The sequence below is a fragment of the Ornithorhynchus anatinus genome, chromosome 1 (genome assembly GCF_004115215.2).
Source record: "Ornithorhynchus anatinus isolate Pmale09 chromosome 1, mOrnAna1.pri.v4, whole genome shotgun sequence".
NCBI classification, from domain to species: domain Eukaryota; kingdom Metazoa; phylum Chordata; class Mammalia; order Monotremata; family Ornithorhynchidae; genus Ornithorhynchus; species Ornithorhynchus anatinus.
In genome coordinates this window covers 19,125,260-19,139,195 of record NC_041728.1, presented here as the reverse complement: position 1 = coordinate 19,139,195, position 13,936 = coordinate 19,125,260, and the positions used below count along the sequence as shown (strand labels likewise).

Sequence of the window (13,936 nt, the reverse complement as noted above, 5' to 3'; positions counted from 1 at the left end):
ATTTTAATCTTCCTGATTTTATGGGGCAAAAAGGAGCCACAAAATCTTCCCTGTCTGAGAACTTGAAACATGATTCACTGTGAAAGGTCTTTGAAATAATGTCTTCCTCATGTGGGAAAGCTAATACAAACACCTTTGCTGTTTCCTGTCCCGTAGGTGTGGGTCATGACTATCAGTGGATTGGCCTCAATGATAAGATGTTTGAGCATGATTTCCGCTGGACTGATGGAAGTACCCTGGTAAGGCAGTAATAATTATGAGACCTTGGTGAGCCCTACTGTGAGATTGGTACTGAGTAGAATTATTTATTCCTATTTGACACATGGATAAATTCATCTGCACAGTAAAATGCCTAGCAAGGGATCACATGACATGGCCTACTGTCCCAGAGGCCTGGGAGCCCGAGGACGTGGGTTTTAATACCGGCTCTGCCACATGTCTGCTGTGTGACCTTGGGCAAGTCTCTGAACTTCTCTGGGCCTCACCTCATCTGTAAAATGGAGATGGGCCCTATGAGCCCCAGGTGGGACAGGGACTGCGTCCAACCTTATTACCTTGAAGCAGCTTGGCAGAGTGAGAGAAGCAGCATGGCTCAGTGGAAAGAGCATGGGCTGGGGACTCAGAGGTCATGGCTTCCAATCCCAGATCCACCACTTGTCAGCTGTGTGACTTTGGGCAAGTCACTTAACTTCTCTGTGCCTCAGTTTCCTCAACTGTAAAATGGGGATTAAGACTGTGAGCCCCACGTGGGACAACCTGATCACCTTGTATCCTCCCCAGCACTTAGAACAGTGCTTTGCACATAGTAAGTGCTTAACAAATGCCATTATTATTATTATTATTATCATTATTATTAGAGCACAGGCCTGGGAGTCAGGAGGTCAGGGGTTCTAATGCCTGCTCGGCCACTTGTCTGCTCTGTGACCTTGGGCAAGTCACTTCACTTCTCTGTGCTTCAGTTACCTCATTTGGAAAATGGGAATTGAGACTGTGAGCCTTATGTGGGACGGAGACTGTGTCCAACCCCATTTGCTTGTATCCACCCCTGGGCTTAGTACAGTGCCTAGTACCTAGTAAGCACTTAACAAATACCAAAATTGTTATTATTATTACCTTGTATCTACCCCACTCCTTAGAACAGTGTTAGTGAGTGCTTAACAAATACCACAATGATTATTATTATAGTTGTAGAAAAGAATAGCATTTCCTGAGTGCACACAGGTGGCAGGGCACTTGAGAAAATATGTAACAAAGGAATGATATTTCCCCTGCCCACAAGGAGTTTTTACTGTCATGAGGTAGATAGACATAAAAATATTCACAAATAGTCAAAATAAATGATTGCATGTAGAGTTGAATAAAAGTCTGTTCCTGGCATCGATAAGGACATGTCAGACCAAATAGCCTACATAATGCTTCTACCTGCCTGAGCTGAAATCATTACAGCATTCCGTAAGAGAGACTATCCTTTCTGGAGTGTATTGGTTTTCTTCTGGTACAGTAAAGAAGCCTAAGTCACTAATTGTACCCTTGGTCACCTACGGCTCTGGTTTTCAGAGGGTTGTTACTCTTTCATTTTTAGTATCAAAGCAAAAAAAGTACGAGAGAGAGAAAGCTATTAGCACTCTCCCTCTTCCTGCAATTACTTACCCAGACATAATAATAATAATGCTGGTATTTGTTAAGCGCTTACTATGTACAGAGCACTGTTCTAAGCACTAGGGTAGATACAGGGTAATCAGGTTGTCCCCCATGAGGCTCACAGTTAATCCCCATTTTCCAGATGAGGTAACTGAGGCCCAGAGAAGTGAAGTGACTTGCCCACAGTCACACAGCTGACAAGTGGCAGAGACAGGATTCGAACCCATGACCTCTGACTCCCAAGCCCGGGTTCTTTCCACTGAGCCACGCTGCTTCATCTGCTGGGAGATACTATTCAATTGTACCCAAGCAAAAATCTTGTCTCTTCTTTCAAAAGATAGGTGATTTATAGCCCGCTGATCTCCCACTGAACCAAACTATACAGACTGGCTAGACTCCTTGTCTTCTCCACTGAGCTTTCAGTGAGGAATGGCTAGTCTTTGGTATCTAACGAGCACAGCCATATTGCCTTGACTGTACTATATAAAGTTTCCTAGAAAAAATTTGCAAGTGAAATTTGGCCAGATTTCGGCAGAGCTTTAAGGTGGAATCGAGCAGCCTTTTACTAGAAAACACCTTTGAAATGAGAAGCCCAAGGAAACAAAAAAGATGTGATTGTTTTCTAGCCATTAATTGCACAGGCTTTTTAATTTTCTATGCATAGATCCTTATGCTTGGCATGTGGATCAAGTGTGGATAGTCAGCAAGTACTGTTTGTATCGAGCTTCCATATGGGGCATGGACGGAAAGAAAATAAGTCACTGGTCTCTGTCTACTTTGTGGTATTTATTGAGTGCCCTCTTGGTGTCATGCACTGTTCTAAGTGCTTGAGATGTTCAGAACAAAGAAGTGCCACATTCCCTGATCAAAAGACACTTACATTCTACCTCCTCCCACCTGCTCAGACATCCTCCTTGTAATAATAACCGTGATATTTATTAAGTACTTACTATATGTCAAACACTATACTAGGTGCTGGGGCAGATGCAGTACATGAAGATGGGGCACAGTCCCTGTTTAATTAAATACAGACCTTGTTTAATTCCCACCTGTATATTTTCTTCCAGTGTTTAATGCTCTGCGCGAAGTAAGCTCTTAATCAATACTATTATTACAACTACTTTTCCTACTGCCCTGTCCCACACGGGCTCAGAGCCTAAATGAGGTCATGGGTTTGAATCCCGGCTCGGCCACTTGTCAGCTGGGTGACTTTGGTCAAGTCACTTAACTTCTCGGTGCCTCATTTACCTCATCTGGAAAATGGGGATTAAGACTGTGAGCCCCACGTGGGACAACCTGATTCCCCTGTGTCTACCCCAGCGCTTAGAACAGTGCTCGGCACATAGTAAGCGCTTAACAAATATCAACATTATTATTATTATAAGGGAGAACAGATATTTAATCTCCCCTGGCTATGTTGCTTCTCACTAGGCCTCCTAGGTGGTCCGCATCCTTGGAACAAATCACTCAACCTGGTGAATATGCTTATTTTTCCTGGGGACATGTGGAGCTGAGGGTGGTTACCTTTGTGAAACATTTCAACTTTCTGCAAAGAGAGCCTTGTTGTGTCTTCTGTCTGTCTAGATTTCAGCTCATCTATCACTTTCTCTCTCTAGCTCCCTATATTTATTGGTATTCTATTACTCACATTTTGGTTTCTGTGGAATCAGTTAGGGAAGTTAACGTGGTGCTCTTGCAAACATGGGAATGAAACAGAGATGGAAGAAAAATATCTTATGTAGTATGTCGTTTGACCCAGGATTAAGGGGTCCCCTTAGCACCAGCTGAACTAGCTGTGTGGTGGTTGTATTTGTTGTGTCTGTTGTTATGGTGTGAGCAAACAAAACTCCAGAAACTCAGCCCCAAGCCAGAAACATTATCACCACTCCCCTTATTCTGTTCCTAAAGACTCCTAAACTTTGGTCACAGAAGAGTTTAGTGTAGCCTTTCAGCCTTGGCTTAGCTAGTTACCATTGTAGGGATTTTAAATATGAAATTTGGCCTTTTCTGAGTGAGAGTTTGCAAAAAAACTAATAAAAGACAGAGGCATCCTTTCCTGCCCTCGCAAAACTTGAAGGCTGTGGCTTTTATATGTTTTGTTTCCTCCTGGCCAGTGCTCTGCAGATATTTATCTGGGACTATTTCTCCCAAGCTTGCCTTTTCTCGGTGGGAGTTAGGGTGCAAGGAGCTTCAGAAATGAAAGTTTTTAGGTGCAGGGCCCTGTGGGTTGCTCTTTTCAATCTGCCTCCTTACACATACTTGACTTCCTCGCTGGGAGCAAGTAGCTCTCCCCTGGCCAGAATGTGGTTCAATAAATGCAAGGAACAAAGATCAGATGCCCAAGGAGGCAGGACAGAAAAATCAATTTTTCACAATTAATCGTGTTAATCTGGGAAACCCCATCCTAAAGGAGTTAGAAGGTGCTGCCAGGGGCTGCCTGCTGTTGTGGGTAGGAGCTGCCTGGAGGTCCTGGAGGAGAGAGGCATACATCCCTGCAGCCCCCCAGCTCTGTTGCAGCCCATTCTGTGCTCAGTCAAAGGGCAGCAGAAAGGGAATAAGGGGTGCAAAATCCCTCCATTTCCTCTCCCCACCAGCTAAGTAGAAATCCAGAGCCCCGGGGGTGCTCTTTCAAGTGCTAACCAAGCAGGCACAGAAAAGTTAAAGCTGAAACAGGTCCCCCATCACTCCTTAATCCACCCTTTGTACAAACCAGCATATTCCGGAGTTTTCTTTATCTTTGAACCATCCTGGGGAAGGAACAGACCATCTGCCCAGCAGACCATCTCTCTTTTTTTGACTGATCTCAATCCCACTTTCCTGCTTTTTAATCACACCATTCATCCCCATCCTTTCAAAACCATATAGGTATCCCTTGAACTCCTTTGGAGTTTTTGCTGGAGCCACTATTTCTGGTAATTTATTCCATATGTGTGTTATCCCCACTATAAAATAGCTCTGCCTTTTTCTGCATTTTGCTCCTCGTTTCCTGACTGTGAGATAGTTTATGAACTTTCCTCTTTGGTGAAAGTAGTGTATTTTGTCTATGGAAAAGACTGCTTCAGTCAGAAGTGACATGGACTCTGATGATTAGGGTGGATTCCCTTTTCGTTTGTTTTAGCAATTCATTAAGATCTGTTCTCTTTGAGCTGTCGGCATTCCCATCCTACTATTTCAGATCCAAATTTACCCCTTTTATGTTAGTAATACTGTATCTGTGGTATTCATTCTCTCTTTATCAGCGGTTGAGTCATTTCAATGAAAATCTACTCATTTACTTTCTGAAAAGTGGATGGGATAAGTGGATATTGCTGGCCATTTACTTTATTATCAGATTTAAAAATATGTATGCCTTAACCTCTTTATGCTCTCTTCTGGCCAATAGTTCAAAATTTCTCAAGTTCTGCTAAATAAGGAAACCAGCCATTTCCACCTGTCAACCTGATGCTACTCTGTCCATATTATATTTTTCATCAAAATTTTTTTCCCCATCCTTATTTTTGTCTTCTTGCTGCTGGAAAGGCTGTTGGAGGTGTGACTTTCCTCCCAAGTTGTCTGGATAGTTGAGGCCTAATAATACTTTGGTTTTGTTGGTATAGCTATTTCAGGCCTGAATTGTCTACATTATTGAGGTTAAACCATAATTTGCGGCTCTGAATTATCTGGATTATTTGTCTAGGCTTTTGCCTTTGCCACTGAGAAAGCTTTAGTCTAAAAAATGCTCCTCAAAATAGGGGGACTCGGTCCCAGGTTATTGCAGATGGTCTCAGATTTTCTATTTATTATTATTATTAGGGTGCTTACTATTTGCTGAGCACTGGATTAGATGTTTAGGAAAAGACAATAACAGTAAAAGATCAGTTCCCATCCTCAAGGTGCTTGCAGTCTCATGGATTTTCTCTTAGGATCCCAGCAGCCTCTGTTTCTCTTCTTCTATGGTCCAATTGTCACTTTTAACCTTCTTTCTGGACGAGACCCAACGACTTTCCCATTTAAGCCCTCACCTCCCTCAAACTCCCTACCTGGGAAACTTTCCTGCCTTCCCAGTTGACACATCTGTTGGCCTGAACTTGTGTCAAGCTTAGACCATTGCTGCACATTCCCTAGCAGTCCAAGAATATTTGAGGGAAATAAGTCGCAGACTGTAAATTGTTTGTGGGAAGGGTGTGCGTCACCAATGCTGTTGCACTCTAATCTCCCAAGTGCTTAGTACAGTGCTCTGCACACAGTAAGCGTTCAATATATACCACTGATTCTAGGACTTTTACTCCCCTTTCCCTATTTTCCCCAGTTTTCCCAGTGCTCTTCCATTCTTATTATAGATCCAAAGCTAATTTCTGGCCAAAGTACCTCAGTATCAATCAATTAATGATATTTTTTGAATGCTTATTGTGTGCTTACTGAGTGCTTACAGTACTAAGCATCTGTGAGAGTTCAATACAATGGAGTTGGTAGATACACTGCCTTCCTTCAAAGAGCTTACAGTGTAGTGAGTATGCCAGAAACAAACACCTTGAAACAAATGTCCTGATGAAGCATTTTGATTTCCATGTTAAGATCCTGCAGACCACAGTCACCTAAATAAGTTGACTCCTTCCCAAAGAGTTCATTTTTCCCCTGCCATAAAGGTGTAATTTCATTGTTTGACCTTACATTCAAGGATGATTCTCAAATTTGGAGGCTTTACGTTGATATCATTACTCAAGTCATTTAGGTAGGGGAGTCTATCATTGTTTTTAGCATTGTTAGAGAAGCGGCGTGGCTCAGTGGAAAGAGCCCGGATTTGGGAGTCAGAGGTCATGGGTTCAAATCCCGGCTCTGCCACTTGTCAGCTGTGAGACTGTGAGCAAGTCACTTAACTTCTCTGTGCCTCAGTTACCTCATCTGGAAAATGGGGATTAACTGTGAGCCTCACGTGGGACAACCTGATTACCCTGTTTCTCCCCCACCGCTTAGAACGGTGCTCTGCACATAGTAAGCGCTTACCAAATACCAACATTATTATTATTATTATTGTTTTTAATATAAAATGAGTGCACATGGCATTTTCGTGTTGAATTTACAATTATATATTTATATGCAGATTTACAGCAGAAGTTACTCAGAGCAGAACTCTTGAGTAAAATTAGTTCCAGGCCGGAGCTTCTAATTTATAATTAACTAGAATAGTTGTTGCTGAAATTATTCTCTCTTACTCTCTCATGCACTGTATTTTTAGCTTCTTTAGCTTAACCATTAATCTGTATTGGGGAACTCTTTTACTGCTTTCTTGAAAATTTCTAATTAAATCACTTGGCTTTTACCTCTCATCACAGTGAGTTCTTCAAATAAATCTTCCAGGCTAGTTAAAAATGAATTCACCCTGGCTCAGCCCATCAAATTGGTCTTATCTAGGTTCCACCCTCTTAGGGGATTCTTACCAGCTTTTTACAAAAGTCTGTGTTAGGTGACTGACTGGCCAAAAGTTTGTCTCTTATCCTGTTCTAAAGCCACGACTGGGTCAGTGTGAACTCATGGGTAACGCCCTCTAAATCTAGTGATTATTTTGTAACATCAATCGCATATATATTTTGTCTATATGAGCTGTTGGAAAGCACTCTTTGATTCAAGATTATACAGAAAGCACAGTTGATTTAGTGTGCCTGGAAAAAATGACTTTTCTTAAAGCCAATATTATTTTCTAAAACCAGGGAACCTTACTGGATGAAGGAAAGGCATTTTGAAGATGATGTTAAACACTCATTATGTGTCAAATACTATGCCATGTGCTGGGGTAGATACAATAAAATCGGTTCAGACACAGTCCCTGACTGATATGGGGCTCACAGTCTAAGGGAAAGCAGCGTGACCTTGTGGAAATAGCACAGGCCTGGGAATGAAAGAACCTGGTTTCTAATCACTGTGCTAAGCTTTTGGAAGAGTTCAATACCATAGATTTAGTAGATGCAACAGGACTTTGGCGTAGTGGATAGAGCATGGGGCTGGGAGTCAGAAGACCATGGATTCTAATCCCAGCTCTTCCACTTGTCTGCTGTGCGGCCTTGGACAAATCACTTCACTTCTCTGGGCCTCAGTTACCTCATCTATAAAATGGGGATTGAAACTGTGAGCTTCATGTGGGATAGGGACTGTGTCCAACAATTTGCTTGTATCCACCCCAGTGCTTAGTACAGTGCCTGGTACCTAGTAAGCACGTAAGAAATACCCCAGTTACTATTGGAGATGCAGCATGGCATAGTGGATAGAGCACGGGCCTGGGTGTCAGAAGGTCATGGGTTCTAATCCCAGCTCTGCCGCTTGTCTGCTGTCTGAACTTGGACAAGTTAGTTCACTTCTCCGTGCCTCAGTTCCCTCATCCGTAAAATGGAGATTAAGACTGTGAGCTCCATGTGGGACAGGGACGGTGTCCAACCCGATTTGCTTGTCTCCACCCCAGTGCTTAGTACAGTGCCTGGCAAATAGTAAAGCCTTAACAAATACCATTATTATTATTATTATTATTAGACACAATCCTTTCCTTCATACTTCTAGTCTCAGGCCCCTTCCTAGGCTGTTACCATGTCCGCCCCTACTAAAAGCAGTTTTGACCCCTTCTTTCTCACCCTCATATTTACTAGGAGGGGAAAAGAGTTTTCTTTCCACCTGCTCTGATAAGATTAAAACTAGTCTTGTAGCAGAGCCAGGAGGTGGTTGTGTAGATTGCAGTATATCAATCAGGTAAAATAGTATATCCTGAGCACTGAATCCTGAGCACTGATCCTAGGCATGATCCCTACCCTTTGGGGGTTTATAACCCGCCAAGGGAGACAGACATTAAAATAAATCACAGATAAGAGGAAGAAACAGAGCATAAAGATTTGCATTTAAGTTCTATGGCAGGGTGGAAGGGTATGAGTGCCCAAGTGCTTGGATGTCTCAGAAGCGCTGAAGTGGGAATTCAGGGGTTGGGAAGGATTGGTCGGTGACATGAGAGCTTACTCAGGGAAGGCCTCATGGAGGAGATGCAATTTCAGAAGAAGGAGAGAGAGTGGTCTGCCAGAAGTGAAGGGGAAGGGAATTCCAGGTGAAAAGGAGGGTGAGAGCAAAATGTCACCAGTGAGAGAGATGAGAACAAGGGGCAACAAAGTGAGAAACTCCCTTTCCAATTTAAAACCTTTGGTTCCTGGATAGTTTTTTTCTCTTTATGATATTTTTTAAGCACTTACTATGTGCTTTACTAAGTGCATGTGTAGATTGTACACTTGTTGTGGGCAGGGAATGCTTCTGTTTGCTGTTGTATTGTACTCTCCCAAGCACTTAGTACAGTAAGCTCCCTGCACATGGTAAGTGCTCAATAAATATGATTGAGTACATACAAGTTAATCAAGTTGGACACAGTCGCTGACCCACAGAGGGGTCACTGTCTTAATCTCCATTTTAAAGTAAGTAACAGACACAGAGAAGTGAAGTGACTTGCCCAAGTTTACACAGCAGACAAGTGGCAGAGCCAGTATTAGAACCCATATCCTTCTGCCGCCCAGGCCTGCGCTCTATCCCCTAAGCCATCCTCCTTCTAGTTCTCATGAAGATCAAGGAAGATCAACTGACTCAGTCCCTTGAAGATTGAAATATTCTTGGATGATAGTAGGGGTTTGTTCTTTAATGAAAACGATCTGTTACTGGCGAGCTGATCCAACTGAAAATTAGGAGACTGTTCTTTTCTGCCCATTAACTCTTTTTGCTTATATCAGCTAATTTGCACAGGTTGCACGGCTAGCCAAGTCGTGGCAGGCCAGAGGTTTCCCTTTCCTCGATTTCATAAGTAAGCAGATCTGCCTGTCAAAGAAAATTAGCGACGAAGCGCTGTTTTGATTTGTTGCCTTGCCCAAGGCAGAAGGAGGTAGTGGAAAGGAAGGAGTGAATTCTCCCTGGGCTGTAACCTTTCATCCTTTGGTCAAGGGATAGATCCCCTTTCAGTAAAAACAACGATGAGCCAATGCATCCAAGGAAAACACAAAGAGTGTCAGCCCTCATTTCTAGCTTTTTGGGGATCTCTCGGTATCTGCTCCTTGGACGAACTGTGGGATATCCCCTGTGACTATATGAGAGCTCTTTTGGCCCAATATCAATCTGATGGCAACACCTTTTTAGCCAACCCTTTTCCATAATTGGCTTCGCTCAAAAACCCAAATAAAGGGTCGACGCAAAGTATACTGCAGTGGTTCAAACCCCTTTTCTTGTAAATCTGCTACACTACCATACATCCAATGAGTTTAACTAGCATGGAACCTACAGCTTCTATAATGTGTCTAGTGGATATGCCCGAGACCTGATTTGCCAGGGACATTGGAAATCATAACCCTTCCTTCAAGGTATGAACTACGTCTGGTATTTGAAATCTTTTATGATAAAGTTTCTGGATACCAGTACCTAATTTGAGTTAGAAATCAACTGCCATAGCCCCCTATGAGAGGCTGGTTCGAAGGATTTTAAGGCCTAGAGTGCGGGGTATGGAAATTTCTCAAACAAACAGCACTTCTCAGGGCAGCAGAGCCCAAGAACGAAGAAGAGCTGCAAATTCTATCGGTATAACAGGGTACGTCTGAGGGCATTTTCAAGGCCATTCTTAGAGAGTTATAATTTAACTTGAATTTAATTTGAATTCAGGTTAAACAATTTGGTGGCAAAGCACATATGTCCAAAGGGGAAAAAAAAGGTATCTTTTCGTTGTATTTGAGCTACTGGGAATCAATTTTCTGAACGTGTGCACCCAAACCCAGTTTTGAAGAGTCCAGTGAAACCATTCCCGATATGGTCTAGCAAATAGAAACTAATATTCCTTAGGGGTAATCCTGAATCCTCCGGCTCACTGGGGGAGTCATTCACATCCTCCAGAAATGCTGTTGGAAAACAGTACTTTGTTTGGCAGTGAGCTAATTCCTATTGCACAAGATCAGTGTTGTACTAAAGAGCTGCTTAGTGTCTGTGGCCAGACTATCCGTCACACACGGAGTGCTACCAGCCAGGGAAATAATGGGCGTATCACCACTTTAACAACTACCGGGAGAATCCAAATTAGTTTTTCTTCCTTCAGGATCTTGCAGTTATTGTCCATGTTCGTAGGACTTGACGTGAGTTGTAGGTAGCACCACGAAAACAGATGTTCTTTTCAAATTAAAAACAAAGCCCTCTCTTTTATTTTCAGTTGATGGTCAGTGGATCACACTATTAAGTTAAAGAACAACTGAAAAAAAGAAGTCTTTACCTCTCCTTAAAAAATAGAAAAGAAAAGAAGAGTAACTTTAGACTGACCCAAAAAGATCTTGAAAAGAGTCTCCATTCTCAGGGAAGCCAGTTTTCTGTAGGAATTAAATGAAACAAACTAAAATGGATCATAGGCTGCAAACAATATGACTGCTGTATAGTTAACCTCCCCCAGTTCTCTGGAAGGAATTTAAAATTTACCAGATATATTGATTTTGAGCAATAAGTAGTCATCACGGCCTCTTTTAAGACCTCTATTGGAATCCTACATTATACATGGACTAGAGGTGCCCCAGAGTTCTAATTCTGAGCAAGTATTTTAATGATAGATAGAGGTATATTTCTGTGACGAGAAGGCTCCAGCTGAAGAAGTTCTCTTTAGACAAAGTATTTATTGTTTGCGTTTTAGTTTTGAACCCAGGAGGCTACTTTGAGGATACATTTTGTTTACTTTGGACTCAGATGCACACCACTTACAAATAGCGGTGTTATACTAAATGATAATGGGATTTTGCACACAGAGCTGATCCATTTCAAAATGTGGGGCTTTGTGCGAATTACTTCTGTATCATTTTCTGAACATAAGCCACCACGGACAAATCTTTAGAGAAAGAAAACTACCTCTAAACTAGTATTTATATAGTTTTTGCTCTCTAGAGGATTTTTTGTCATTATTTTAAAGAGAGGTAAAGAAAGAAAGCAATTGTGAGGTAAAAAGAGAACAAAAACAACTAATCAAAAAGAAAGGTAAAAGAATACTTAGTATTGCAGGATCCAAGGTTCTTGGAACTTTTATTTAAATAATGTCTTGGTGGTTGGATTTAAACACTGGGGAGAGAGCGCCATCAGGTGGACACTTTGTTTCATCAGCTCAACACCATCGGCTTCCTCTCTGTGGAAACTTGCCTATTCTGGTTTCCATAGATTCTTGCCCCTAGGTCTCCCTGAGAGTTTTTTTCATTATTATTATTATTATCGCCATCATTATCATCATCATCATCATCATTCACCCCAGGGAACCTGAAACAGCCTGTTTGGTCAAATGCAGTTTGAGAAGCCATATGGCCCAATGTAAAGAACCTGGGCCTGGAAGTAATAATAATGTTGGTATTTGTTAAGTGCTTACTATGTGCAGAGCACTGTTCTAAGCGCTGGGGGAGATACAGGGTAATCAGGTTGTCCCACGTGAGGCTCACAGTCTTAATCCCCATTTTCCAGATGAGGGAGCTGAAGCACAGAGAAGTGAAGTGACTTGCCCCCCAGTCACCCAGATGACAAGCGGTGGATCCGGAATTCGAACCCATGACCTCTGACTCCTAAGCCCGGGCTTTTTCCACTGAGACATGCTGCTTCTCTAATAATAATAATGGTATTTGTTAAGCGCTTACTATGTGCCCAGCACTGTTCTAAGCACTGGGGTGGAAACAAGATTATCAGGTTGTCCCACGTGAGGCTCACAGTCTTAATCCCCATTTTACAGATGAGGGAACTGAGGCACCGAGAAGTGAAGTGACTTGCCCAAAGTCACACAGCTGACAGGTGGCGGAGCTGGGATTAGAACCCATGACCTCTGACTCCTAAACCCGGGCTCTTTCCACTGAGCGACGCTGCTTGCTGTCAAAGAACCTGAGTTCTAACCCCTGCTCTGCCCCTTGTCTGCTGCGTGACCTGGGCCAAATCACTTAACTTCTCTGTGCTTCAGTTACCTCAGCTGTAAAATGGGGGTTAAATCCTACTCCCTCCAATTTAAGACCGGGAAGCCCACGTTGGGCAGGAACTGTGTCCGACCTGCTTATCTTGTATATACCCCAGCACTTAGTGCAGTGCCTGGCACACAGTAAATGTTTAACAAGTACCTAAAAAATGGAGCAGTAAATGAGCATAAATCCTGACTATGGAGGATGCTGTTTTCAAGCAGATCTTGAAGGCAAGAGTTGTTGTTTCTGCCAGGGAGGAACAGTAATCGATCAATCAGTCAGTGGTATTTAGTGAGTATTTACTGTGTGCAGAGCACAGCACTAAGTGCTTGAGATTCAGTGATACGTTTTCCTTGGCTGTTTTTCCCATGTAAGCCCTGATCGAGTCGTGTCTGGAGGACACTGTGGTTTCACTGGGCAATTTTTTCATAGCTGTATACATTGGCAAAACTGAAAACACCACCAATGGGGAAAAAAACAATCAAACAGAATATAATTTCTGGTTTGAAACATTGTCAAGTGCCAAACCATCATAACCAGGTTTCAAGATTCACACCTCTTCCCCTGGATGCATTTCAAGGGTGGTATTATCTGTGCTGAGCTACTCTGACCCAACTCTTTCTTATGAGTAATTAATTAACTGCATTTATTGAAATCCGATTACAAGGCTTCTGCAGCCTTTTATGTCTATTTTACAGATAATGGAAAATAAGCAAGTGACTTGTCCAAGGTCACACAGTAGGCAAGTGTCAGCTCTTGTCACTAGGCTGTGCTACTAGTAAAATCAATCAATCAATGGTATTTACTGAACACTTAGTGTGTGCAGAGCACTGTAGTAAGTGCTTGGGAGCTTACAGAACAATGGAGTGGGTAGACACATTTCCTGCCCAAACTGGGCTTTCAGAGCCAGTGTGCTAATCATATAGATGAGAGTTTACCCTAATTTTGGATTTGGGATTTTTCCTCAACTTAATATTTTTTCTAAAGCTCCTTCAATTATCCCAACTTAAAATGGAGGTAGTTTGGCATGGGAAAATGGATAAGGGCCAGATCCAAGCCTCTTCTGATGTGTGAGCTTCAGCCCAAATCACTTGTATTGCCCCATTTAAACCACTGGCCTTCCAGATGACGTGACCAAGACGATTACTCGTTGGCTCAGTGGGTAAGAAAGTCTTAGAAGTAGGTTTTCAGTGAGTCGTGAGATTCACAGTCACCAAAAAGGTATGAGAAGCTGGATGGTTCCGTTCTCCTGGCAGGGAACATGTCTACCAACTCTGCTGTATTATACTCTCCCAGTTGCTCTGCACACAATAAGCACTCTGTAAATACCATTGATGATGATGACAATAAGTGCTTAT

At 42.5% G+C, this 13,936-nt stretch overlaps 1 protein-coding gene across 4 annotated transcripts in view; it reads left to right on the top strand.

Annotated features, from left to right (window-relative positions):
- Nucleotides 1-13,936, top strand: part of VCAN (versican) — a 123,794-nt gene that overhangs the window by 98,997 nt on the left and 10,861 nt on the right. For all 4 annotated transcript variants that reach the window (XM_029058875.2, XM_007656077.3, XM_007656158.3 and 1 more), the window contains one exon: nucleotides 157-239. In XM_029058875.2, coding sequence (XP_028914708.1) covers nucleotides 157-239 — 83 coding nt within the window. The remainder of the gene's footprint in view (nucleotides 1-156; nucleotides 240-13,936) is intronic.